This window comes from Salvia splendens, chromosome 6 (genome assembly GCF_004379255.2).
Source record: "Salvia splendens isolate huo1 chromosome 6, SspV2, whole genome shotgun sequence".
Classification (NCBI taxonomy): Eukaryota; Viridiplantae; Streptophyta; class Magnoliopsida; order Lamiales; family Lamiaceae; genus Salvia; species Salvia splendens.
Window position 1 is genome coordinate 35,899,843 of NC_056037.1, and position 25,443 is coordinate 35,925,285.

The 25,443-nt window shown below is 38.4% G+C and overlaps 2 protein-coding genes across 2 annotated transcripts; both read right to left on the bottom strand.

Annotated features, from left to right (window-relative positions):
- Nucleotides 1–4,490: 4,490 nt before the first annotated feature.
- On the bottom strand, nucleotides 4,491–6,035 carry LOC121806998. Its single transcript, XM_042207184.1, has 3 exons — nucleotides 5,621–6,035; nucleotides 4,986–5,236; nucleotides 4,491–4,893 (listed from the first exon to the last, which is right to left on the bottom strand). Exons 1-3 carry the CDS (start codon nucleotides 5,962–5,964, stop codon nucleotides 4,643–4,645), a joined length of 846 nt encoding a protein of 281 aa, XP_042063118.1. The 5' UTR covers nucleotides 5,965–6,035; the 3' UTR covers nucleotides 4,491–4,642.
- Nucleotides 6,036–10,418: 4,383 nt separating this feature from the next.
- On the bottom strand, nucleotides 10,419–25,131 carry LOC121807454 (uncharacterized protein At3g06530-like). Its single transcript, XM_042207690.1, has 39 exons — nucleotides 24,822–25,131; nucleotides 24,526–24,739; nucleotides 24,314–24,409; nucleotides 24,039–24,156; nucleotides 23,789–23,956; nucleotides 23,523–23,693; nucleotides 23,264–23,319; nucleotides 23,087–23,176; nucleotides 22,901–23,019; nucleotides 22,724–22,806; nucleotides 22,518–22,646; nucleotides 22,269–22,343; nucleotides 22,021–22,189; nucleotides 20,930–21,069; nucleotides 20,713–20,805; nucleotides 19,837–20,017; nucleotides 18,852–18,946; nucleotides 18,631–18,780; nucleotides 18,377–18,542; nucleotides 17,929–18,062; nucleotides 17,693–17,762; nucleotides 17,449–17,611; nucleotides 17,130–17,205; nucleotides 16,809–16,982; nucleotides 16,653–16,721; nucleotides 16,479–16,577; nucleotides 15,948–16,037; nucleotides 15,397–15,605; nucleotides 15,096–15,300; nucleotides 14,844–15,023; nucleotides 14,569–14,664; nucleotides 14,421–14,488; nucleotides 14,001–14,352; nucleotides 13,577–13,792; nucleotides 12,653–13,324; nucleotides 12,161–12,570; nucleotides 11,790–12,039; nucleotides 11,442–11,612; nucleotides 10,419–10,970 (listed from the first exon to the last, which is right to left on the bottom strand). Exons 1-39 carry the CDS (start codon nucleotides 24,991–24,993, stop codon nucleotides 10,740–10,742), a joined length of 6,420 nt encoding a protein of 2,139 aa, XP_042063624.1. The 5' UTR covers nucleotides 24,994–25,131; the 3' UTR covers nucleotides 10,419–10,739.
- Between the last annotated feature and the right edge of the window lie 312 nt (nucleotides 25,132–25,443).

Below are 25,443 nucleotides of genomic sequence, written 5' to 3' on the forward strand. Positions count from 1 at the left end.
TATTTTTATTATTGTTATTATATAGAATTGTAGTATGTATATATTAGTAGTATTTTTTGAATTTCAGATATTTTAATTCTAAAATATCTGATCCGATTCGATCCAAACATCAGAAATTTTTTAAAAAGTTCAATCCAATGCATTAAAATTTGGTTTGAAATGTAGTTTTTTGAATTATAAAGCACGAGATAAATCGAAATTTGTCCAACATTTCCTGATTTTAGCCGGCTTGACGAGCTCTTCCTCACTGAGAGGAGATGACTGCAACACGTCACTCCCTATATCTCCTTGCTAAGACGTGCCGAAATAATAAAAATTAAATGTTGTGAATATTCTTATTTATTAAGAGCATCCACGATGGTTTTCGCCCGCCATAGCCCGGCCACGAACTCCTTCTGCCACATCATCAGCACTAAAAATCCTCCTGCCACATCATCAGGACAAACAAATAACCCAACAATAGCCTAGCCACATCACTCCTAATTATATAAAACAAATAATAATTGACAATCACACAAAATACAGAAATAAATTTATGACACAAATACGAGAAAATTCAATAATATTATTTAAATTAAAAAAAACTACATTAAAAAAATACATTAATTTTAAAAAAAATACATTAAAATTAATACACTAATTTTAAAAAATTACATTATTTAAAAAAAAAGTGGTGCGAATGAAAATGACGTGCAAAGCGCGTATATAGTGTTTCGAAAATTAAAAAAAAAAAAATCGCTCGCCGGTCCGGAGCCTGCAATGGCGGCGAGCGGACCGGCGAGCCCATCGGCCAGCGCTCGCGGATCGGCGTGCGCTCGCCGATTTTTTCGCCCAAATGGAGCTCGCCGGTTACAATGGTTCGGCGAGCGAACCGGTGAGCGTCGGAGATCGACTAGCCGGTCCGCTCGCCGCCATTGTGGATGCTCTAACCAGACAAATGAATAGTTTGATTTATTTATTTCTATGACTTCTCATAATTTTTTATAACCCATCCGTCCGTGAAATAGTATGAATATTTGGTTTGACATGAGTTTTAATGCATAATTAGTAAAGTTAATGAGAGATAAAAAAAAAAATATTGTTAATGGAGAATGAGTCTCACCTTATTAGAGAGAAAATAATTTTTAAAATTAGAAAGTTCTTATACTTTTCAGGGACAAACAAAAAAAATAAAGAGATTCATATTTTTCAGGAATGGAGTGAGTATAAAATATTTTGACCTTTATTGTTATTGTTTTGATAATTGGATATTTTCTGCGCAATTTACTTGAAAATTGAAAATTGAAAATTTGGTATGATGTTATCGGTATACCGTATATGAATTAATTGAATTACTATGTATAAATTCCGTGTATGATTGTTTTCACCTTATGTACATAATTTGGTATACTTGTTTAGAGCATCCACAATAGGAAGGACTTCCCCACGGACTAATACTAGGACTTCCCAAAAACACCTTCTGTCACGTCACTAGGACTTCCCACTCCACTGCAACGTCACTAGGACTTTCCACTGCACAATAGTGGACTAGCATTAGGACAAACACTAGGACATCCCAACAAACTAATTCACATTTTATATACTGAATTAAAATTTCGACACGAATACGGAGAAAATGCGAACATTTTATAAATAAAAAACATACATAATTAAAAAAATTACATAGTGAAAAAAATGCATAGTTCAAAAAGAAAAAAAATACATCCCAAAGTTTTGACACACGCGTCCCCCCTCTCACTCCTCTTCATCCCCTAGGCCAGTAGCGGCGGCATCGGAGTCCCCAGATGCTCCCCCACCGCCGATGGGTGGGAGCCCCACATCACGCCTCATCAAGTCGATGACCCCCTGCAGCATCTCCTTGTGTAATGTATGGGGTCATCAGTCGCTCTCCACTCCTTTATGGTTTCTATCATATTCGTATGATGTTGGATATTCGCTATACGAGAGAACTCGGGGGTCGGCTGGACTGCTGTAGGGGCTGCCAATTGGACCTCCTGGGATCCACTGCTGGCGCCTCCCCTAGACATCCGCATTGCCGTCTTTTGCCCAATCGGGCGACAACGACAGTTAAACGACGGAGGGGTAAGGATATCTTCGGCATCGTCGGGGAGGTCGGTGGAACCGGCACTGCTGCTGTAGTCGCCGCTGATGTTGATCTTCTGCCTCTTCGGCCAGCCAGCGGCAACACCCGTTCGAAACTTTGCCGACTCCATCAGCACCACATAGGAGTCGCAGTGGTTAAACGGGCCGTGTTTGCCACGCTCGGGGAACTCTTGCATCGCCATCCTCTTCGCATCCTCCATGGTCTGGCCGCTGGTAAGCATGCAGCCTTTGTTCTCGTATAGGCCGGTAAATCGGGAGACTGCGGTCTTCAGTCGGTCCCATGTCTTCCGGCACTCTTCATCCGTGTGAAACCTTCCATCCGCCGGTTTAAACGCACAGTAGGCTTGAGAGATGCGGTTCCACATGTTGTCGATTCTCTTGTTGCTCGAGCGAATAGGATCATCGCAGACATTGATCCAAGCTTTCAACAAAGCCACACACTCCTCCTCACTCCAGACGGTCTACCGTCTCTCCTCCTCATCGTCATCCGCCCTAGCCCCCGCCTGCAAGGACTCACCCGCCACCCCCTTGCCCTTGCCGCGGCCCCTGCCCCTGCCCTTCTTCTTCGAACCACCCCGACGTCCTACAGCCGGTGGACTCTGAGTGGGAGGCACCCTAACCGGAGATAGACCCAACTCCTCCAGTGAGAAAGTCTCAGCAGAAGTGTACTGAGACTCCAGTGGAGTAGAGGTCTGGGAAACCCCCGTAAAAAAATCAATAGTAGGGCGATAGACATTGTCCCCGGGTGACCCCTGTATCATCCCGCTTATCTGGGTCATCATTTGGGGCATCATCCCACTCATCTGGGTCGTGCCGGCACTCATGCCCGCCATTCAGGGCATCATCCCTACTATCCCTACCATCTGGGGCCAAGAGTACATGCCTGCCATTTAGGGCATCATTTGGTTGTGTTCTTATCTACTTTGTCTCGTTCTAACGCCTCTGGTTTTGATTTGGTGTACCTTTTGCTTCTTGTTACTACTATTTCTAGTGTTTGTAGCTCTCAACTGTGAAACCGGGGTGATGCTTGTCTCTACTAATCTAATCAAGGTGGATTATGAGGTCAGATGGTATGGCTAATCTGAATGTTTTCATTCTGAACATGTTTGATTCCGTTCTCTTCTAATGCTTTCTGATGCCTTTTCGGAGTTCATGTATGGCAGGTGGTGTCGTTGTGCTGGGATAATCATTCATGTGTTTGAGTTGGTCCTCGCCTAATGCTTATGAGTTTTTGCACTGAGTCTAGTTTTTTGCTTTTCGACCTATAGTAGAAAAGGATGTAGCATAAATTGTTAGGTTGCTCGATGGTATGGAAGTTGGAATGGTTGTAGGACGAAGATACCTGTGGTGCTAAATGAAGAGGTGCTAGACGGATTTGGTTAGAAGTTTGAGTTGCATCTAAGACGAATATGTTGGGTTACAAACCTATCTCACATCGGATGAGTGAGGGAAGTTGGAAGGTGTATATAATTCATGTCCAACCCCAATTAGTTTGAGGTCTTTTGGGAGTGACCCAAAAACAAATCCGTGCGGGCTTGACCCAAAGCAGACAATATCAAACTAATGTTGCAGTCGACGATCCTAACATAATATGGGTCTTGATTGTATCGAATGATGTTTGTTTTGGTGTTATTGACAGGAAAAGAAAGCTGAGAAAAGCTAAATACTTAATAAGTCTATTTTTCTAGTTTTTTTTGCCACATAAATACAAGCATGTTTATCCTACCTACTGGGAGTTAATTCGCATTGTTGATTTTATTTGACCTAATCATACAAAATGTGATGTTACACAAGCTCACTGATTCTAGTTTATCAATTGGTGTAATTGTATGTGTATTTTAAGCATATATGAATTTGCCTTTATGCAAATCCAAGAATCTTCTGATGGAAGTAGAATTAGACACAGTTCCAATGAAGATTCAAGTTGTCCCATTATACTCCGTCAATATCATTTTACTTTTACTATTCTGGTCAGACCACCTCTTTCATTTCACCAACTCATTTTATTCGTTCATTCATTATAAAACAAATCCTTCCTTTGTCCCATTATAAATAAAATGTCTTCCTTTTTGGATTGTCCCATTAAAAATGAAACATTTCTTAATATGGAAACATCTCTATCTCCACATTTTCATCTCTCTTACTTTACTATCTCTTCATTAACTTACAAAACAACACTACATAAAAATCCGTGTCGATTCCCAAATGTTGCATATTTAATGGGAATGGGGGCGTACTGAAGTGGATTTACATTGAAGTATTATTTTTTTCAACTCATATTTCTTCGCATTTCCTAGACTGTGCTGAAAATGAACTCTTAATCATGGACGAAGGGAGAGAATACATATTCAAGGGTCATGGATCTATCTATGGTAGAGACCAAATAATTTTAAAAACAAGATCAAACTTTTTATTTCCTCTTCCAACAAAGAAGATAGCACCAAAACAATATCAAATGAGAAAAGATGCAATATCTAGACAAACTTAAAAGTAAGTTTGTGGTTGAGACAGGAGTCAAGTCAGCAAATTGTGGTCAGGCTTAGCCAGTCTTGGCTCGAGCCAGGATTACCATGGCTAGCACCAGGATCGATAGCAACAAGGAGCTCTTCACTTTCTCATCCAACCCATCATCTCCTTTCTTGTCCCCCTGAAAAACATTACCCACAATCTTTGTGATGAGGTCCATCACTTGCATGATTTTGGCCTTGGCAAACTTGACAACCCAACTGATCATGTTTCCGTCTTCGTCTCCACTCGGGACGTCTGAGCTCTCCGAGACCAAGCTACCAACTAAAACCAAACGATAACGATAACATGCTACTCACCAACACAAAGCAAAAAAGACACATGACATCCTCTTTAAGTAGCAAGAGTAGACAAACCTCGATGCATTGATCCTCGAAGCTCCTTCACCACCTCGTTGTTCATGACTGCGTCCCAGATGGCCTTATCAGATGATAGGGAAACAACCATCCTCTGCACACAAGGCTCAGTCTCCAATAAATGGAGGGCAACGTTGACCACATCGTTGCTCGGACGACGCTGCATCTCTTTGGAAGAGTAGAGGTTGTGTGAGGGCTCAAACCACTCAATTTCATCACATTCTTGTGTTGGCGAGCTGGAACCAAGGGCCCTGGGATATAGGGAGTAATAAACCTCAATCAAAATTGTATACCAAAAAGTTAACTATCATAAGAAATACAATCAATAGACAAAATGCGAATGTCGAATAGTATCATAGTATATCGTTTGAATATGAACATAAAGTAATTCAAGTATCAAATGGCAAACGATGACTCATGACAAATCCCTATATATCCCAATAAGTAAGAATGTTATGATTAATGAAGTTCACAAAATGGAATGAGTAATCAATCAATGCATGAATGCCAACATCAAAGATCATACTATCTCTAGTTTCCACTATTTTTTCCTATCACTCTCCTATTTTAACCAATTTTGCCATTAAAAATGGTGATTTATGTGGATTTAAAAAAGAGAAAAAGAAAGAACTGACAGTTGAAGTGCAGAAACAGCATGATGAACTTCATGAGCAGATGGAACAGATTGAAAGACATAATCGTCGTAGACAGTCTCATCTTCCGTCCTAGTAACATACTCCCACTCCGATGCATCGGAGGAAGAAGAAGAAGAAGAGATCCACGCCGGCGCAGAAACAGCTTGCGGTGGCGGAAGATTGAGCGTTGATGGAGATGAAAGAGTTAGAGCGGTGTTGGGAGAAGTGGGCGGGCGATTCTTGGTAAAGTTGTTGGCTGTCTTTGCACCGCCAGCCTTGATGGCCCTGTGGAGGGTGGCGCCGCCCATAGGTCTGCCACCACCGCTGCCGCCTAACCTACGCATGCTTATCTCTATGTGTGTGAGAGATATAGTAAATCGTTTGGGATGTGGTGAAGATCCACACAATGTTCAGCTTAGATTTTTAAGGGACTTTTACTAAATTTATAAGTAAATAATTCACTTTCACTCATATTTTATCCAAATCTATTACGACTCTTTTACTTCTACAATCAAATTTTGGGCATTGATGACTAAATTTAGTTTGTGTATTTATAATGTTCACTTTTTTTATTTAAAAATAAATATTTTTTTAATTAAAATATTCAATTACAATTTACTCTTTATTTATTTAATCTAACAACTCGGGACAAAAATAGTATAATACATGTTCCTTGTTAATTGTACAAATATTGTGGGGTTTAAAAAATGTAAAGAAAAGTTGATTGAAAAAGTTGGTGGAATGTGGTATCTTTTTTTATATTAATTTTGTTATAAAATGTGAGTAGAGTGAGTTAGTGGAATATGTGACGTGCTTATCATTTATAGTAACAATAAAGTATGACAATTATTATGAGATAGATCCTAAAGAAACAAGCTAAGTAATTTGAGACTAAGATAATAACTAGGAGTAATATACTACTCCTCTGTTAGTTAAGTCAATTTTTAAATACTTAATTTTTTCTCGTGCTTCATTCACTCATTACTAAATACTCCATTTTTTATTCTTCTTGCCGAAAAGGATTCAACCAATGAGGAATAGCGGAATATAAATTTTTGGAACCCTCCCTTATTATTTAAGCTGACCTTTTGGTTAGAGCATCCACGATGGTTTTGAACAAGCAATAGCTCAGCCATAGCCTAGCCACAAACTTCTCCTGTCACATCATCAGGACAGGCAACTGTACAAGCAATAGCCTAGTCATAGTCTAGCCACAATAAACAAAATAATAAAAATAACAATCACACAAAATACGGACTTCAACTTACGACATAGATACGGGAAAATGCAATAATTTTATTTAAATAAAAAAAGGTACATTAAAAAATTACATGATTTTAAAAAAAACTAACTTCGTGTAGTCCTCCGCGCCTACAACTCTTCAATTAAATCTTTTTGGAGTCGAATATGAGCTTCTATTTGGCGCATGTCGGCATGTGCTTGGAGGCGGCCGACTTCATCGTGAGGTACCCCACTTCGTACGTTCGGGGCGGCCACGTCGTGGCTTGGACCGGCTTCATTATCGTCGTTGGCCCAACTAATCAGTTGTACACCTTCATATTCGACAATCATGTTGTGCATGATAATACAGGCGTACATTATATCAGCAATGCAGTCGAGACTGGAGCCCACCAAATGCGCGCTCCACGTCCTTGCGCGCCGACTCTTGCCGTTCCGCAAAGTAGGCCTTCCTCTCATCTAATGCGCACCTGATCGTCTTCACAAAGACGGGCCACCTAGGGTATATCCCATCCGCCAAGTAGTAGCTCATATCATGCTGGTTCCCGTTGCCGATAAAACTGATGGCCGAACCGACGCCCTGACACTGCTCGTTGAAAAGGGGCGACGAGTTGAGGACGTTGAGGTCGTTGTTCGACCCGGCTACCCCAAAATATGCATGCCAAATCCACAGCCGGTAATCAGCTACGGCCTCGAGGATCATCGTGAGATTCTTTCCCTTGTAGCCGGTCGTGTAGAACCCCTTTCAGGCAGCGGGACAGTTCTTCCACTCCCAATGCATACAATCTATGCTGCCTAACATACCCGGGAACCCATGCTTCTCCCCGTGCATTTGCATAAGCTCCTGGCAGTCTTCGGGGGTAGGGCTTCGAAGGTACTTATCACCGAATATTTCAACCACGCCCTGACAGAAATACTTCATACATTCAAGGGCAGTCGTCTCATCGATGTGGAGGTACTCGTCCCATATGTCTGCCGCGCCTGCGTAGGCCAACTGCCTGATTGTCGCAGTGCACTTTTGAATAGGTGTGTGGCCGGGTTTGCCAGCCGCATCGTGTCTGAAGCGGAAATACAGATATCGACGCTCCAAAGCGTTAACAATACGCATAAACAGGGCCATGCTCATCCTAAAACGCCGCCTTAAAAGGTTGGCGTTAAACCGCGGCTCCGGTGCGAAGTAGTCTTCATGTAGCCGCTGATGTGCAGCTACGTGATCCCGCTCAATCACTGCTCGGCGGTGGACAACGGGTCGAGGTCGAGGTACCGCCGGCTGCAAGGCCCTCTGTAACAGCCGGTCTATCTCACAGGACGTATACGCTTCCAACGCTTCGTTCATTCGCCGGTCGTACTCCTCAGCATCCCCACCACTACTACCACCCGCGCTACTCATTTCGCGTTGTTACTCTTGTACAGAAATTAAGATAGAGAGAATACTCGTTAAAACAAGTGGTGCAAATGAAAATAACGTGCAAATCGCGTATATATAGTGTTTCGAAAATTAAATAAAAATAAAAAATAAAATCCGCTTGCCGATCGCTCACCGATCGGGAGCCTGCAATGGCGGTCAGCCGATCGGCGAGTGCATCAGCCAGCGGTCGGGAATCGGCGTGCGCTCGCCGTTTTTTTCGCCGATTTGGCGCTCGCCGGCTGCAATGGTTCGGCGAGCGAACCGGCGAGGGCCAGGGATCGGCTAGCCGGTGGGCTCGCTGCCATTGTGGATGCTCTTATAGAACAAGAAAGAAAGAAAGAAAGAAAGAAAGAGAGAAGCGCCAACGATCAAAGAGAAGAGAGACAGTGAGATATTCATTCCTATACCTAAAATTCTGCATCCAATGTAATCAAGTAGCTTACATTTTGTAGATTGAATATGAATGTTGTTCATTCAACATTATGTGTGAATTGAATTGATGGTGGTGTGATTATTGTTCTAGGTCAGAGATTGAAATTCAAGCTCATCTGCTCGAACCGAGAATTCGAGTTTAGGCATGGATTGAGGCATGCTCATTCACAGGTGCTTAATTTGCTCTCTCCTCATTAACCACTACATTTTGCATCATTTAATTGAACACCTTCAAAATTTAGACATCTAGGTCACCAGATTCGTTTTTATGCAATTCTAGCTCTTTCAATATGATATTATCAAGTATGAACCACCTCAAATTGAATCAATTACTAAACGAAAATGGCAATAGAGGAAAGTAAACAAAAGGACTTGATTGTGTAAGTTCAGAATTGCATTTCTTATTTCTTTTTGAGATGATCAACAATTTACAAAATAATAAGCTATATATATAGTATCTATTGTAACTGACAGAACATGCAATCTGAAACTAACTAGATCATGGTCCATCATCCCTTCTTCCAACCACCATTTCACCCACGTTGTTAGTGGCCCAACAGAGCATCTTTCCAATTCATGAGTTGAGGTGGAACTGCTTTGGATTCCTTATCTTCACGATCAATATCCACACGTGCTGCATTACATGAGCTCTTTCTACTTTTGTTCTAGTCTAGTAATGGAATTCCATTTTAATGAAGAGGTTTAGATGTATTCCGACTCAGGGAGTGACGCACAACAATTATGCGTCGTTATTAATGAACGACGCACAACCCTTATGCGTCTTTGGTTAATGACGCACAAGGGTTATGCGTCGTTCAAAGACGCATAAGAATTATGCGTCTTACCCTAATGAGTCATTAACCAAAGACGCATAAGGGTTGTGCGTCGTTCATTAATAACGACGCATAACTGTTGTGCGTCACTCCCTGAGTCGGAATACAACTAAACTTCTTCATTAAAATGGAATTCCATTAACATGCATTACCCAAAAAAGAATTGTTCCTGCATTACATCCATGTTTTTCGCTCGAGCTCGTTTCTTCATTCACCAAGTCGTGACTAGTTTCAACAATTTACTACTTTTAGGATCTCCCAACTTTCTAATAGTATACTATTTTTATGAATCCAAGCTAATGCTAATAATCCTTGCTGGTCTTATTTGCTTTATGGTATGATACCTTCTCCTGTGGCAGATTTTGGGGACTATAAGAGAATAACAATTAAATCTCATCTACTTAATTGTAAGGCTTGAATTCATGGAACTTAATTCTTTCAAAAGAAAATAGTAGTACTCTGTTTTTGTTCATGGAATTTAGCTTTACTTCTGAAAAAAAGATGATGGAACTTTAATCTTAGTACACAGGTGGATGGTGGTGGGAGGATCATGCAAAGACAGCAATGATGTGAGAAGTGGAGGAGGAAATAGTGGAGTGGTTTGTTGACTTCTTTCAAGAACTAAACACAAGAGCTCTATTTTTGTAACATGAAACAAAAGTTAGCATAATACTTAATTTTTTTAAAAATTACACAGTATCTAATAATTATGTTACATTTTTGTATGTTAAATGTTAATAACAATTTAATTATATAGATACATGGGCATAACAATATTTAAAGTGTGATAAAAGACAACAAATCATAATCCAATTTAGAGTAATATAAGCAAAATGTTAAAGTCAATTATGCATTTATATTTCAAACCATTAGTATAATATTTAAATTATAGCAAAGACAAATATTGATTATAACATTTGAATAATACATAGTACAATCCAATAGCAAAACTCCTTCAATCTGAAATCATTAATATACTAGAGTTTTTAATGTTAAAAATAGCTCTCTCTTAAGCCCCGAGCCTCCGATTAGTAATTTTAGAATCGGCATGAATAAGACGGTTTTTGGAAGTTGGTAGGGAAGTGAAGCAATGCAAAACTACAAAAATGGGACATCTTGACAATCACCAACTCAAGTATCTATAAACATAGACACATGCTGCTGAACTATTCTCATCATACTATATTGTTTGATGGAGTATATTTTATCACAGATACTCTCGAAGGCTTTCCCCACTCATGGATTCCATTTCCTTCAGAATTTCTTGTGCAAGGGATTTGACAGGTAGCACTGAATCTTCAAGCAACTCACCAAAGAAGGGAATAGTTTCTGGCAAAAATACGAGAAACTCCTCTTTCAACTTCTCCACAAAGTGCTTAATTATTCTCAGGCCCAACATACGGGCACGTATCTTTTCACTGCGAGTCTGCATCAACACCTGCAATCAAACGGAAAAGGAAACGGAGGGAAAAGAAAAAATTACTATTTGGAATATCCCAATATTTATATCCCCTAAATCCCTAATAGGATTGATTTAAAGCACATGAGAAAGTGAGCACATATGCATCTAAAATAAAGTATCAACAGCACTTAAAACAGCAAGATATTGGTACTATGTGGTGCCTAAGATCACCACGTTAGATGTAACACGAAGCATATTTTAGCAGTCAGAAAAATTGAAAAACCACTAAGTTAATGTGCGACTCAGCTCACTAATATCGACACACAGCATGCTGGCAAAGTTAAATAACTGAAGCTTGTCATTTATGAAAACCAAATCTACTAACAAACAACAACTTAACCCTAGACAAATTGGTGTGCTCTACTTCCTTCAATAATCGCAAAATGGAAACAGCAAAACAAGACTGAAGTGAGAAAGACGTTTATTAGATGGGCATATTTTTTTTACCTCATGATTCAGAGGCTTCCACAGGAGGTCTGAACCAGCAGTAACAGCCATCTGACCAATACAGGCAATCAACGAATTATCCACTTCTTCTATGGATGGCACATCAGGATGACTGTCAATGTCAACAGGGGGTTCTACTACAAGCTGTGACACTAACGGTTTCAAAAGAACCTGGAAAATGACGGAAATCGACAAACGAATCAAGAATGAGATGTAGGAAATCAACAAAAAGAATCAAGAATTTATCATCAATGTAATGCCAGAGTAGCTGAACTTCAATAATGCAAGTGTTGTGTCAAACAGAACCATTAAGCAACAATAATGCAAAAAGTAGGAAATTTCTCTTGCCTGAAAATTAGAAGAACCAAGAAACTTTGAGTTTCCTGTATCATAGAGGAAACACTTATGGAGTGATGACAAGATCAAAGCCCGGAGATGCCACATTGGAGAAGACAATTCACCGTCTTTGACCTTTGTCTTATTATTGAGCTTAGCCTTCTTTTTCTTCTGTGACAGTCCCGTGTTCATAACTTCAGCATCAAGAAGAAATCGAACACAACCATCCAGAAAATACTTGAAGTATGGAACAAACAGTGACCTGATGTAGAAATAAAACATAATTAATGTCATGATTGAATAAAAAACAAAGCTATACAGAGAAGAAGAAAAAAAAAGTAAGGGGCTGTGATTAAATAACAAGAATTTTTCCGACGACTCACCGATGACTTTCAGCAAGTTTGTTCACCAAACTATAGAAAGAGATAGCACGGCCATTAGCACTTTCAGGATGCTCTTCATCACCTTCCAAATTTATACCAGACCATTCAATAGTCTTGACAAAAAGTGGCCTGAACATAGTCTCTGTGAGTTTCATAGTCAGGGTAACAATAGCATTGAGGACATATTCCTCAACAGAACTAATATTCTGAACTGTAGCAGGGTTCTGGTGCCGTATATCAAGAGCTAGCAGACACAAGTCAAATACTTTTGCATGGTAAGCACCAACTGATGATCTATTCATTGAACCAACCAAATTTCCAAGCATTTCAAAAACAATCAACAAACTCGAATCCCCAGACTTAAAAGCATCATTGTATATTGATAACACATGTGGGAGCAGAAGTCGAACCTAAGGAATAAAATTAAATCCATCAGTAAACATTACAATATAGAATAGCACAAGAAAGAAGCAAAAAACTACAAAAACTCACAGGGATCTTATCAGTGATGAGCTTGCGCACAAAATCAGCTTTCAACTTCAGCTTTTGATCAGCAGGAGAAAAGGACAGAGGATGCAATACAACTAGTTTTAATATGTCCCCCAGATAAGGATTTAGAAACCCTGCAAGCTTGGTGATGACTGTCTCCAAGGTTAGTAGAATTGACATGAAAAGGAAGTGCTCTGATGAAGACCATATAGCACTGTCGTGTGTTCTCTGAATTTCTGCAACCGCTGAAGAAACATCAGGAGATCTCCCAAGTACGGAATCCATAATACTAGGAAGTTCAGGAAGCGCTCTTGGCCCAAGCGCATTAACTAAAGCACCAGTGGCACGAAGGCAATGACTAGAGAAAATTGCATTGTCTGAACATATCCCCCTACATACAGGTCCAAAGCACATGCTAAGGACTTTATCTTGAGAAGGGAACCTGTTGGCTAATGCCTCCAATGCAGATACTGCTGCCAGTTTCAGGGAAGTACTAGAGCTATCATCAGGGGCATCAAGTACTGTCAATATTTCCAAACACAACTTCTCAAATGATTCTTCAGATGTCTTGTTCAGATTTAGCCATAAGCTTCTTAAGTTTGATACTAAATTCTTCTTATCAATCTTTGTGTTTGTACCCAAGTCCTTCATGGTCTCACTCAAAAGCCCAAGAGCCTGTCCAATAGGAAGGTTAAGAATGAGATAATCTAGCCAAGGTTTAAACAGATCAAACAAAGAAAATAGGGGGAAAATAGGTGATTATGCAACGCATATCTTAGGGTCACTACAACCAATTAATCCAATTTGCTAGCAAGAAACTTTGAAAAAAAGTAGATCTCATGAGTTTGAGTAGGTGTGCAATATAATAGTGTAGGTTAGCTTGTTTGCAACAACTCCAGTGGTTACATAAAATGTAAGTTCAGTTACCTTCTTCCTGACATTTTTATCAACGTGACTGATCAAAGTAATAGTGACTTTGAAGAAGGTGGATGGCAAAAGACCCCTTATAAGAGTTTTCAAGACACCACGAATGAACTCCTTTAGCTCACTCTTGATGAAAGCTGGAACACCAACATGCTTCTTTTTAGAGTCAACCAGGTGAAGATGATACACAACTTGCTCCATAAGGTCACCAGTCATTGCCTGCAGAGATTGATTCCAGTTGGAATAAAATTACAAAAGGCTGTCTCTATACGGAAAAACTATTTTTCTTATCCAGAAAAATAGCAGCAGCATTATTGATTTCAATAAAAACAATTTTGGTTACAGAGTCCTCTAAACAACAGAATTCCTAGTTCGGACCGTAAATGTGCACCAACAGTAAAAAAAAGACGCAATTATTAGTTCTCACCTGAACCTCATTTGAAGTTTCTTCCAACTCAAGCTTGTAGTAATTTTCAGGATCTCGCAACTTGTTAGCAATAAAGTGCATCGCCACCAGCAAATGCATAGATGTGTCTTCATTTAAGGAATTATTTCCAATTTTCTTAAGTGCTAAGACGAGAGAAGGAAGCCAAGCTGTGCAAGAATACTGCTCAAAGAGTGTAACAGCAAATTCGTACTCCCACAGCTTATTGATTGCAAAAGTCAAGTGTTCTAAAGATCGCCCTTGAACATGGAAATTAAGATCGTTATTTCTAGAGATCAGTGATTGGAAGAGGAGAACGAGCAGTGAACCCAGATTTTCAGCCTCTCCGAGAGTTCTGCAAGAGAGGAACAGTCAGCAAAAACAAAAATTTAGAAACCATAATGACAAGAATGTAAATTCCACCTCAATATATGTGCAATGATGGGAAGTCTCCTATGTTCAGCAACTAGCGGCAAAACATCCACAAAAACCTAGCATAAATAGATAATAGCTGCTCAGAAAAATTCAACCAGCTCTTCAAAAGAAATTACACAAAAGCTTGGTAAAGTACCTGAAGCAACTGGTCTGTGTTGTTAGTCTTGGAAAACCAGCAAGGTAAAATGGCTGATATAAGCCCTTCAAACACACGTTGAGAATATTTGTCCCACTGAAGATCAACCAAATTGCATATTCTTTGTCAATTTCAGGTTATGTAAGAGATGAATCACAATACAGTTATACTCTACTAAATGTGAATCACGTGCAATGTGTAAGACATTAGACAAAATCTAAAGCAATTTAAGTATACACAGCTGAAATACAGGTCCATATCAACAAGCAAGCAACCTGTGTTATGGTAGAATCACCAACAGCAGCAAGAATATCTAGGATTTGATCCAAGACTTTGTCAGGTATAATCTTTACAAGGGTGGTAATCAACGAGAATGCATGATTCCGAGTAACAGCGTCACTTGATGACCGAGCACAACTTACTAAAAGTTGAAGGTCAAAAATATGAGTGATATCCTGAAAATAAAAACTTATGTTAGTTGTGCCAAGTTGGAGCCAGATATATAACTGGTGTGGTACAGGAATGACCTTTTGCTGAATTTCATTTCCCATTGAAGCACAGATATCTTCCAAAGTGAGTAGCAAAGTCTGCTGAATGAAGGCTTTTGTCTCAAAAGCAACACCAGATGGTGAAGCTATAAGACCTTTATTCTGCTCGGTGACTTCAGAAATCCACCCATCATTCACAAATATCAAGTGGAGGAGCTTAAATAGGGGACCAACAAGTGAAGCTCTATAAAAATGTGATAGATAAGGCACATCAGTTCTATACAATCAAAGCAGAAAGCATGTAAGTAATAACTGCAATGCAAAAGCATGTCAGGCATACCTCTTAACTATGTTTTTCTTTATCAAAATTACTTCAAGAAGAGCACTCAAGAGAGATTGGGTTTTTTCTCTGTCAGATATTACAGAATAAGAGCCAGGATCATGATATTTGGAAGATTTCTTTTGCTTCTTCCCATGTTGTGGAGTAGCTGGAAAATTTTTCTGTCCCATAATCAAATCAAGAGTCCATGCAACAACTGAAGAATTTATCTGCAAGTTTCCAGGAGAAGTCAAGAACTACTGATTGATGATGAAAAATATGAAATACTACTATAATACTTATTGTAGAACCTCCAGTAATCATCAGCTTCTGGATCATACACATATTGTCATTAGAAATCAAGAATATAAATTATTGATTATATAATGAAAGCAGAATGGCTCTAGGATGTAAAAAATGTCATAAAGCTCAATATTAGTTTTTTATCTGGCAGGTTTAGTGTTATTTATACTCATCCAACAAGACATAACAAACCAGAATGAGGCACCAGCCTACTAGTAAAGTAGTAAAAATAAAAAATAAGTGAAGAGATACAAGCTGAGATGACCTACATTAATTTTCAACAATGCATCTCTTGTAGAATTCTGTATAACGGCATTTGCACTCCTAAACAAAACCAATAGGTTTCGGAAGATAAGCTCCTGCAAAAGAAATAGGAAAAACGAATTTGTTATACACCAAGACAATCATAAAGAATCTCTCTCGTCCTCAAGTTACATCAGATAATCACATAGTAAAGTTGCATAATTATCATTTAGCATCGCAGGCATCATGGAAAGAGAATTCCGATAGATAATTCCACATCACAAGGCAAGTTGCAATAACTCAACTACAAGTATCAAGGTCATATAGTGTTACAGAAATCCTTTGAGGCATCTCTAAGTTGACAGGAAATGTTTGAGTAAATTAGAACTACTACAGTGAAGACCAACTCAAAAATAACTTTAAAGTTATCCAACTTGTTTAGAAACGTCTGAAGGAAAGCCAAACGGCTTCCTTATGCAAAAGATTTAATAAGGATTAAAGAGCATCCCTGAATTTGTTTGGATTGGGTGTGCGTTTGTGGGTGGAAGGAGGCCAACCTGAGTTTCAGTCTTCAAATCTCCATAAAGAGAACTACTAAGATTTCTCAAAATTGTCATGCATGGCTCTATTACTGCCAAGTCTTCGGAATCATTAACCTGAGAATGCAAGAACTAATAAGGTCCCATATACTCCGGAAAAACAGAAAACACATTCTTCGAAAAGAGGCTTACCCATAAAGCCTTCAATATGCAATCCCCTAAGTCCTGTGCTTCATGAGACGAATTCGCCATGGTACAACACTGAGGAACGCATAAAGTTAAAAATGTAATATATCAAGGTTTGAGGTCCAACAACCAGGGGTAAAATAACGACCATAAAAACTTTACCTCCAGCAGAAGGCACAATATGTCAACTTCACTTTGGGGCAACTTATTACAAGATTTGACACCCCCCAAGTAATATGAACACCGACTTTCCAAAAGATCATTCAATAATGATCTCACACCAGAAGCAGATAAGAGTTTACTTCCAGCACCTTTGACCAGACTAAGAATCTTCAACTGTCATGAAAATAAAAAATGGAACAGAACTGATATTTCTCCGCAAATCAAATGAGTACTGCATCTTAGTATTTAAAATTTATAAACAATAAAACTAATGTATATGCCTTCTCTAACTGTGATTTTCTATCTGAAAAGTAGACACACCATGGCATAGGAAGGAAGTCCAAGAGCATGGCCAAGCAGATATTCGAGAATGTTATCCCTGGTGGACTCATCAAACCTAATTATAGAGGAAAAAAAGATATTCATCAAAATGGAGAGGAAAGAAGCAAAACGGTCTTCCTATATATAAAACTCAACAGATCCAAGTAAATCTTGAGGGGGAAACTGAATACGGAAATTGATAGAAAAAAGAACAAGGAATAATTCTTCTCACAGATACTCAATATTATAATATATCAGTCTCCTCTAGTGCAATTAGTATTAACAAGGGAAAAGCCAATAAATGTAACTCAAATCCAACCTCGTTCCAATAGCAGAATGCACCAAAAGGCTTTCAGATGATGAACACAGGAGTGTCGTGAAGAACGAGGAAAGAAATTTTTTGTCCGATAATATCATCTTCTCTTGTTGAATGATTAAGCACAACAGATCTCCAAGAAAATGCAGCGAGGCTACATCATTTCCTGGAGCACATTATGATTAGAAAGACCACTAGAAACAAAGGTATTTGGCAAATAAAATAAAATAAAGTATCACTGCATTACCATTCTTATTAATGTAGGACAAAAACAAATTTAGCTTCTTGATGCAGCTAATGGCACCCTGCCTCACATGCTAGACACAAGAGGGAATAGTATCATTATTAAGAACGTGCTTGTTACCGATACTAATAATAATTTAAACAAACCGATACAGCCAAGCATCTTCCAAAGAAACCCATGATAAGTGGATGCATCCTTGACTTATGTAAAAAGAAAGTGAAAAAAGAGAGTTATAAAACCTGGTTGTCACTGGATAGTGGGACAAGAAGTGAAGGGAACTGTGGAAGAAGTTGACGGGCCACAGTCTCGTCTAACTGAGAACAGATATGTGAGAAAGAATGAAGACACTCCATTTGAGCAGCAGCTGGAATTCCTGAGAATTTAGAGAAACCCAAAAGGGTGAAAATTAGACACAATCTCTAATAGTAAAGACATTTTAGCTAACCTAAAACTATCATTAGTTTAGTTCAAAAATACAGCATGCATCCAAAGAAACCATCTCAGAACCAGCTTTCAAAGAATTAGTGGGACCTTAACAGTTCTTAAGGCACTCAACTTATTTTCCACTCGTACATTATTCAAAATGAGGAGAAAATGATGAATTTGAGACAATTACATTGGTATAAGAATAAAAGGAAAGATAACCAAAAAGTAAAATGCCAAACAAATAGCTGCGGTGAACCAAACCTTCTTCCACGAACAGTTTCAGCATTATTTCCATCAAAGGCATCTTGCAGTTTGTGGATAGGTATTCCAGATGCTTCTTAAAAGCACCTCCAGATGGGCCTTTAGAGTGACACGCATAGAATACGAATAGAACCTCAAGTATGGATACCCACTTCTCCTTCATATCCTGTGAGGAATGGAATTTTAACTCGTCATAATAGTTCAGAAAACACAGATTTATGCCTTAAACGTTAAACCCATGAAAAATCACCAACCAAAGATACACCATTAGGTGTTGTTGCAACAAAAACTTCTGTGAGACTCAAAAACAAGCAAGCAAGAATCTCAGTATGGAGATTGTTGATGTCAGTGTCAAGATCTTCAAGAATTCCTTTCCAGTCACCATCTACAATTCTTTTCTTGGACTAGCAGCAACAATTTCTATTAGTTTCCATTTAACGCGTGTAAAAAATGCAGTATGATAACTTCTCTATACCTGCTCTGTAGATATGCCCAGTGACTCTAACATTTCCCACTCACTCTTTAGAATTGGGAAGCAATAATCAAAAAATGCAAAAAACTGGCCAACATCTGACATCAAAGGAGACAGGCATTAAGCATTACAACACAACTGCATACATAGATATTGCAGCTCAAATATAGGTTTCCTAAATTCCACACAGACAACATGAGAACAAAAGTAACATCAACCTCAATCATGAATATAGAAAGACAGGTAATATTTGTTCATAACTCATCACTCTTTAGAATTGGGAAGCAATAATAAAAAAAATGCAAAACATTGGCCAACATCTGATATCAAAGGAGACATGCATTAGGCAATACAGTACAACTGCATACATAAATATTGCAGCTCAAATATAAGTTTTCTAAATTCCAAACAGAAAACATGAGAACAAAAGTAACATTAGCCTCAATTATGAATATACAAACACAGATAATATTTGTTCATAACACATCATGAGGACGGGGAGAATAGCATACCAATGAGAGAGGTAATTTAAGAAAGATCATGACGAAAAAGAACAGAATATCAAGGTTGCCACTTACAAGAAAAAACTAGTTTAATCATAAGAAAAGGGTAATAGTGTGTGTGGCATTTTCTATCATTTCAAAAGTCAAGGAATTGTAGCATTTCAGTAGACAATTAACAAGATTACTACAGACTACCGAGAAGACTCCAATGCAGAATACCTTAACTACAATTTCCTTGCACATTTTGGTACAGACAGAAGTGAAGAAATAGCAAAGTGCAGGCAATACGAAAAGATGGTGGAAAACTGGCATAAATAGCAGATCCAACTAAATTTCCAATTAAGAATCATTGTCCAACATACTACAGCACTCTAATATATTGGTATTAGAAAAAGTAGGCGAAATAAAAATTGAGAGAGGGACGATCCAGAACAAGATGCAGTGTCGAATGTGCTATTACTATAGAAAATGAGAGGCGTGTTTACCCATATTAAGCATCCTCAGTGATTGCAACAAAATCAAAAAGAATAATGTCTTCGAGATCTCGTGAGAGTTGCAGCATGTTACAAGCCACGGCATGTACTCATCAGGTCTTAGTGAGAACGTCTTTGCCAGCTTACTGATAATTTCAGTATTAACCGAAGACATTTTCCCAGGATCCAATTTCTGCAATCATTTAGAATTTGTAGACAAAAGGAAAATTAGCTTAAGTTTGGATCCTTTTAGAAGTTATCAAAGTAGCTTTTGAACTAAATGAGTCCATGAGCATAGATGTATCAAGGATGCCAACACAAACACATCAGCATAAAGATGATAACTGCCCCAGGTTTTTTTAATTTTTTTCATTGGGGAAAACTAATTAATATCTACAAGTTCCTCTAAATTGTATAATCCCAATTAATGAATATATATAGATGGATATATAAAACACTAAGTTCCAAGGGTAAAATATCTCATATGGTAGTTTTCACTGTATATAAAATCCTATGGCTAACAGGAGCTGCCAATTAATTGTGAAAAGAGAACTGTTACGTAAAGGGTAAGGATACCCACACATAAAACATCTAAATGAATTTCAGACAGTTTTACGAAAATATTGTCTTATATACGTATATTGTCCTGGAAATAATTCCATTAAGTCCCACATAAGACCAATTTGATGATTTTGAATCTAATGGGATAACAATAAATTGCAGCTGCATCGAACTTTTCAGGACGATAATAGGGTGTCTATTAGAATGCTATTCAGCTAAGATAAATGTGAATCTGTCCTACTCTAGACTTCCAGGTTGACAAGATGTGTAGTTGGCACAAGAAAATTAGCTGCAAGAACTTCTTTCGTTCTTTTATTGTCTACTTACCTTCTCTAGCACTGGAAGAAGCACTAAATTTTCATAGAATGGCCATTTCAGTTCTTTAGCCAATTCTAATGCCTTCAAGTTCAACCTCCAAGTCTGCTTAAGACAGCAAAACATTCGTAAGCTCAAGCAGAGAAATAAATTTCACATTTAACAATGTTAAACTGCACTCCTAGGAGATAAAAATAAGTAATAGTAAGTGAGAAAAGGAGAATAAAACCTTCGGCCGAACTAATAATAAGGGGAAGATCATTGTTGCGAATGTTGCTGCATATTGTTCCTGATCTTTGAAAGTTGTGATAACTTGCTGAATGCACAATAAAGCAACATCCTTAGGCAGAGAAGAGGATGATGATGAACCTTCAATGTAAACAGACAATTAAAAATTAATTATCAACGTCATCAAGATGGAGCCCATATTCAGCTTCTTAATCTACTACTACCGGAAACATTCAGTGTTTTCAGGAGATATATCTTGAATTCAGTTATTTTGGTTTAACTGATTGGTTATACACAATCAGTTAACTGATTAACTGTATAACCAATCGGTTAATTGGTTAACTGAAATTAAAATCTGTACGGTTTCGGTTCTTGGAGATGGGGTAGTTTAAGATTTGGTTAACTGACCAATTCGATTTGGTTATAAATGAACTGACCGAATACCGATCCCTAGTAAGGAGCACGGGGAGCACCTGAGCTATTAGGTAACAAACAAGGGCAGGTACCCCACAAATCGGGGATATTTCAAGGGAGAAAATCTGATTATGTTTGAACATCCATTGTATTTTTAGTTATTTTAGGAAAAAATATTTGAATGCTTTAGGTCCTAGAGATTCGAAAGATTATAGATGGCCCCAGCCACCTTGGAGCGATTCCAGTAGAGCCCTGCGCCCCAAGCACACTTTTGACAAAATTGGATACATTCATTCCAAGTGACACTCCTCATCAGGTATCATTTGCATGATCGCCACAAGCATGAGCGCTTTCATATACAATAAAACTAGTATCATACAATAACTAAGCTCTCCAAGAAAATATGTTGATGCGAACATAACATGCAACATACATGTGAATAATTTGTGACATGAAAGTGATCTTAATGCAACCAAATTTCAAGTTGATGACAAATTAGAGTGACCAGCACGATCTGGCAAACAATACTTGATGATGTATTAGAGCAACCAACGCTTGTAAGATGGTAATACTGATTTAATATAACCAAACTTGTAGATGATTTGATCACCTTCCCCACCCAGTTAAGCAGGAGAACAGACAAGAGAAACAGCAGAAGTACATTAAAAGTATGCTTACTTGACAGCAATATCTGAATGCATCGCTGAAGCGCGTTCTGTAACACTTCAATAAGAGGTGGGGAGCTTAATATTGCAGCCACATTTTTCAAATTCAGAACTGCCAGTACAACATTTAGATCATCATCATAAAGCCGGCGAAGAAGTGCATCTTGAATGGCATAAAACTTCTGGCAGAAAAGAGAAGGGAAATAATCATTAGAATTAATATCAACATATATAAGATATTGAGGAGTGAATAAGCACTACCTTTGAGCCAGTAACTTTCTCCTCCAGAATGTTGGCTACATCCAAGCTCAAGACTGCTGACTTTCGAACATCAGCCTGTAAAAATTACTCAATCGGTTGCAGTTAAAGAACATAATTAATCATAGTGTTAGTTGTGACAACTATATGTATAAGCATGAATATATCAACAAAATTAAGAAAATAAAGGCTCAATATGATCCATAGCAATAGTAATGAAACATCCAATCTACACCATTTCAAGAGAGATACCTCAGAATGTTCCAAAGCAAAAAATGATTTTGGATCGGGTATTTCTCGTGAAGCATCCAAATGCTCATCTAATATCTTGCATAGTAAATCATAGCTTGGTTGGATTTTCTTGGACTGAATCTTGGCATCCTATACAATTATATATGAGTGAATTTAAAAACAAATACTGTTTGCGAAGAAAGGACGAGAAAGAAAGACAAACTGACCTTCAAGAAACTATAGAAGACTTCCCGTGATTCATTGGGATACTTCTCACAAATAGAAACCAAAATCTGTTTGTTCTGTGAGCCTAGAAGAAAGGAAAATTATAGCTGAGATTCTAGCATTAGATAATTGAAAACCTTTCAGCTGGAAAGCATACTAGTATACTACATAAAACTTGCCTTGAGATAACTTCATATGTGTAGCTAGTAGTTTAGAGACTACCCGACTGACAAAGGCTTTCATAGGAACAGTCTTTACCATTGATAAAGAACTATGATGGCACGCATCATCTGACCCACTGTCAAGCAAAATGTTTAGTTTAAGATAAGAGAAAATTGTCCCTGAAGAGTAAGAGCATCACCAACCTATGCTCAAGCAAAGATTCCAAAAGAACAACTAAGAATTTATCAATATTGAAGTCCTTCGCCAATCCCGAAAGGATCCCTGAAATATCCCTTCAAATACACAGGGTAAAAAACAAGAATCTCCACTGTCAGATACAGATACTTCAGATTTAAGAAAACAAAAGTAAAAACAACTACCTGATTTCATTCATGGCATCTAGAGTCTTCTTGGGAATTGACTCCATGCACTGAAGCTGCAGTGTAAATTGAATGTTAGTTACCAGTAGAGATCACATTAACACCTGGAAATAATGTTCTTGCTATCTATAAGTAAGAGATGTAGCAGCATAACTAATAATTCCACAAGCAAAGAAAATAGAAACAGGTACTCATTTGCATACACAATGTATGAAATTTTGACAAGTCATTAGATGTTCAAAGTATTAGGCAGCACTACCTGAACTATTGAGACTATGGTCATTACTGACATGCGCAGCCACCGCATGTCGCGTCCTTCCTTGGCATCTGTTCTAGCCATGTCTGCCACCGAATTCAACAAGCTTTTTGCAACATTGGGTGCCAAAGCTGCCTTTTGGGCTAGTAAACTCACAATCATTAGAGCTGAAGCCTGCATAAAGTAAAGGAGACGGCCTTGTCTGAGAAAGTGATATTTCTACATTGCTGAAAAAAGGACAGACAGCAAACATGTTGTTGGAACCTAACCTTCTGATTCAGCCCCTTTGCCCCAAGTTGCAGCCCAGAACTCACATATGGTAGAATCCTCTTAACAATATCATTGTCAATAGTAACAAGCCCTAAGACCTCAAAAATAACTGCCGTACAGAAGCCAGTGACATGCTGTGACGTTTGGATCTTTTTCACTGGTGTAGCCTAAAAGTTAAAACGCTTTCAGCTAATCATGATAAGATCAGAGCTTGCTGTTCAAAGAGTCATAAGTCCAAAAATGTCTTACATAATTACAGATAGCCTCCAATACCCCCATATCTCGAATGCACTGTTGCACAATTACTTCTCTTGGTGGCCGTGCACCTGATTCTTTAACTCCATCAAGAAACTTCCACTTACTGTTCCTGCATATCCATTTTTAATCAATTAAAACAGATTAATTATACCTGTACCTTCCTATCTTCCACAGAAAACTAAAAATTCAAGGAAAAAAGACTAGAGACAATAAATAGACTAGTAGTTTGATATCATCATCTTAAAAAACTCAAAACATTGGCTAACCTTGCATCAATTAACCGAACTATTTGAACAAATGCATGTGTGTCATGGTACGGCAGTGCGCATAAAATCAGGTCTTCTGAATTGTACACATGAACCCTACAATTCACAAAAATAAAAAGAGCATTAACGAACCAAGCTTCCCCAAACTGCAGTCAAAAGATAATACATTGCTTCCAAACAGAACCACAATCGCATGGAACGAAATAGCATACTTGAATCTACGAATCAAATACTCAAGCGTCTTCAACGCAGAATGTAACTCGAGGAATCCCGATAACAATTTCAAATACGAGGCAACAGATGCACTGATTCGCTTGTTTTCTTCTTGGCCTAGCAGCTCCCTGTCCAGCTCCTTGCTATTCAAACTGAACAAATCATTCTTGTAGTTCCTAAAACGCTCCTCCATACTTATTAAAACCTCCAAACCTACCAAACTCTGAGTTAAAACTTGTATGTGCTGCGAAACTATAATTATGAAAAAAAAAAACTAAAAGAGTGATTTTAATACCACAAAGGGCGATGCCGAAAATTGTGTCGAGGTCGACATCAGCAGCTGCTTTGGCATCAAATAGAATTGAGGGACGAGTTAGCGGCCGCTTTTTGCCGGGTTCGGGGTCGGTGGAGGCGTTCAGGACAGTTTTGATAGCGTGGAGCTGAGATGAAATTGTTGTTCCAGCCATCACGTCGAGAGCGGTTGGGTAGAGGCCTCCGGGAAAATCAGGCGGCAGATGAAGGCGGGAGGAGGAGGAGGAGGAGGAGGAGGAGGAGGTGGTGGACCGAGTGAAAAGAAGAGGGCTTGCGTTAGGGTTTAGGGGTTTTCCTAAATACAGAATTCTACTAATTGACAGCAGGATTTGAAATACGACGTCGTATCAATTTAACGAGTACTTAGCGGCCTATATAAATAAGTCATTTGGTAATGTTATAGTAAGTTTTAACTTTTAATGCATTGTAAAATAAGAAAATGAGAAAAATAGTTGAAATAATAGACGGTGGAACTTATAAAGATAAAGTAAAAGAGCATGAAAAAAGCTTACATAAATGTATATGAGATGGACGAATAAATAAGCTTATTTTTATGGGGTGTATTAAGTTTGGGCAAATATGCCGAAGAATCATAATTTACTTTA

Excerpts from the sequence above, each read along its gene's own strand:
- LOC121806998 (XM_042207184.1), bottom strand. The coding sequence starts at position 5,964 with ATGCGTAGGTTAGGCGGCAGCGGTGGTGGCAGACCTATGGGCGGCGCC. Across the intron at positions 5,237-5,620 it reads GCTGTTTCTGCACTTCAACT|GGCCCTTGGTTCCAGCTCGC; the intron begins GTCAGTTCTTTC and ends CCTATATCCCAG. Across the intron at positions 4,894-4,985 it reads TCGAGGATCAATGCATCGAG|TTGGTAGCTTGGTCTCGGAG; the intron begins GTTTGTCTACTC and ends GTTTGGTTTTAG.
- LOC121807454 (XM_042207690.1), bottom strand. The coding sequence starts at position 24,993 with ATGGCTGGAACAACAATTTCATCTCAGCTCCACGCTATCAAAACTGTC. Across the intron at positions 18,947-19,836 it reads ACTGAGGATGCTTAATATGG|ATGTTGGCCAGTTTTTTGCA; the intron begins GTAAACACGCCT and ends CTTTGATGTCAG. Across the intron at positions 15,606-15,947 it reads ATGCATTGTTGAAAATTAAT|ATAAATTCTTCAGTTGTTGC; the intron begins GTAGGTCATCTC and ends GGAAACTTGCAG.